This window comes from Eimeria mitis, genomic scaffold (assembly GCF_000499745.2).
Source record: "Eimeria mitis Houghton genomic scaffold, Emh_scaff4992, whole genome shotgun sequence".
Lineage (NCBI taxonomy): Eukaryota > Apicomplexa > Conoidasida > Eucoccidiorida > Eimeriidae > Eimeria > Eimeria mitis.
The window spans coordinates 2752-4065 of NW_013573291.1; the positions used below are offsets into that span (position 1 = coordinate 2752).

The window sequence follows — 1314 nt, forward strand, 5'->3', positions numbered from 1 at the left end:
AATTCTTCATGCAGGTCATTGATGATCATGGGTAACAAATTAACTAATTAATAAACTAATAACAATTATTATAATGAAATAATAATTAATTAACTAATAATAATAATGAATATTACAATAAAGCGGGGTCACTACTAGCATCACTACTATTACTATTCGTACAACAACTCGAATTATTGTTATTATTGACAAGTTTTTCACTATCATCGCCTCCAGTACAATAAGTACTACTATTATTTCTTATTCGTAACACTGTAATTATAATTATAATTTATAATTAAAGTAAAATAAACTGTTGTTGTTGTGAATGTGTTATGCGTGCAGATCTCCACCTGATGAATTTCATAATCACTCCACCGATCGAACTCCGCTCGAATTTTTTCAATCGGATTTCCCTTGAAGCCATCCACATGGTAAGCGTAGTGGCGAGCCATGCGCTGTATATACACCCCAAATAAATCAAATATAAATAAATAAATAGAGAAACAAACAGCACGCGTACTGCAGCACCAGATCCACCTTCACGTATGGGCATACAGACAGGGAGTGAGCAGAAACAGAAACAGAAGCACAGGCATGCAAAGGAAAAGCAGACAGGAAGAAGAGATGAGCAGAGAAACAGCACGAGGGAGAGCCAAAGAAACCGCATGAGAGAAAGAGAGGCACAAGAGAGGCCCCAAACTCAACAGCACCACCTGAAGCAGATGTGACAAATCAGAAGATGCAGAATCAGAAAAAGAAGTAGAATAGCTTCAGTATCTGTATTTCGCACGTACGTCCTTCTGCTCTGCGGTGTATCGACTCTGCATGAGCAGAGAATGATTACAAATCCGGCGGAGACGAAATAATAAACTGCTCACGAAGCGTTTTCCTCCTACATCTGCAGATACACCCAAAGTATGCTGCACCTCGCAACCCTTAAACAAATAACGAGATGGCTCGGACTTGAGCAAGAAACGAAGTCGAGAAAAGCGAGAGACAGACGCGGACGGAAACATAAAAGGGAAAAGAAAGACAAACAGAAACAGAAAAACACCCGAAAAATACAAATTCAATTACGGATAGATAAAAAGAACAAATACAGAGGAAGTGAAAGCCAACAAACACAGGCTGTATCTATCTATCAAGCTGAAATAGAGAATAGAAAGACAGACAGAACCAAATAAGGTCATCTGAAGGTGTTTCTACATTTCCATATAAAAGAAAAGCCAATTCATATTCGTTTTAATGCAGCAAATAAAAAGAAACAAAGAATCACCAGAGCTTTCTTTCGTCTCCTTCGCGTCCTTCCCTGTTGCTTGAGGTCCTTCAGCG

At 38.5% G+C, this 1314-nt stretch overlaps 1 protein-coding gene across 1 annotated transcript in view; it reads right to left on the reverse strand.

The window, feature by feature from the left end:
- EMH_0079030 (SNF2 family helicase, putative) overlaps nucleotides 1–434 on the reverse strand; it is a gene marked incomplete at both ends in the record, with an annotated part of 2589 nt that extends 2155 nt beyond the window's left edge. The window contains one exon of the mRNA XM_013500071.1: nucleotides 333–434. Coding sequence (XP_013355525.1) covers nucleotides 333–434 — 102 coding nt within the window. The remainder of the gene's footprint in view (nucleotides 1–332) is intronic.
- Nucleotides 435–1314: the final 880 nt, after the last annotated feature.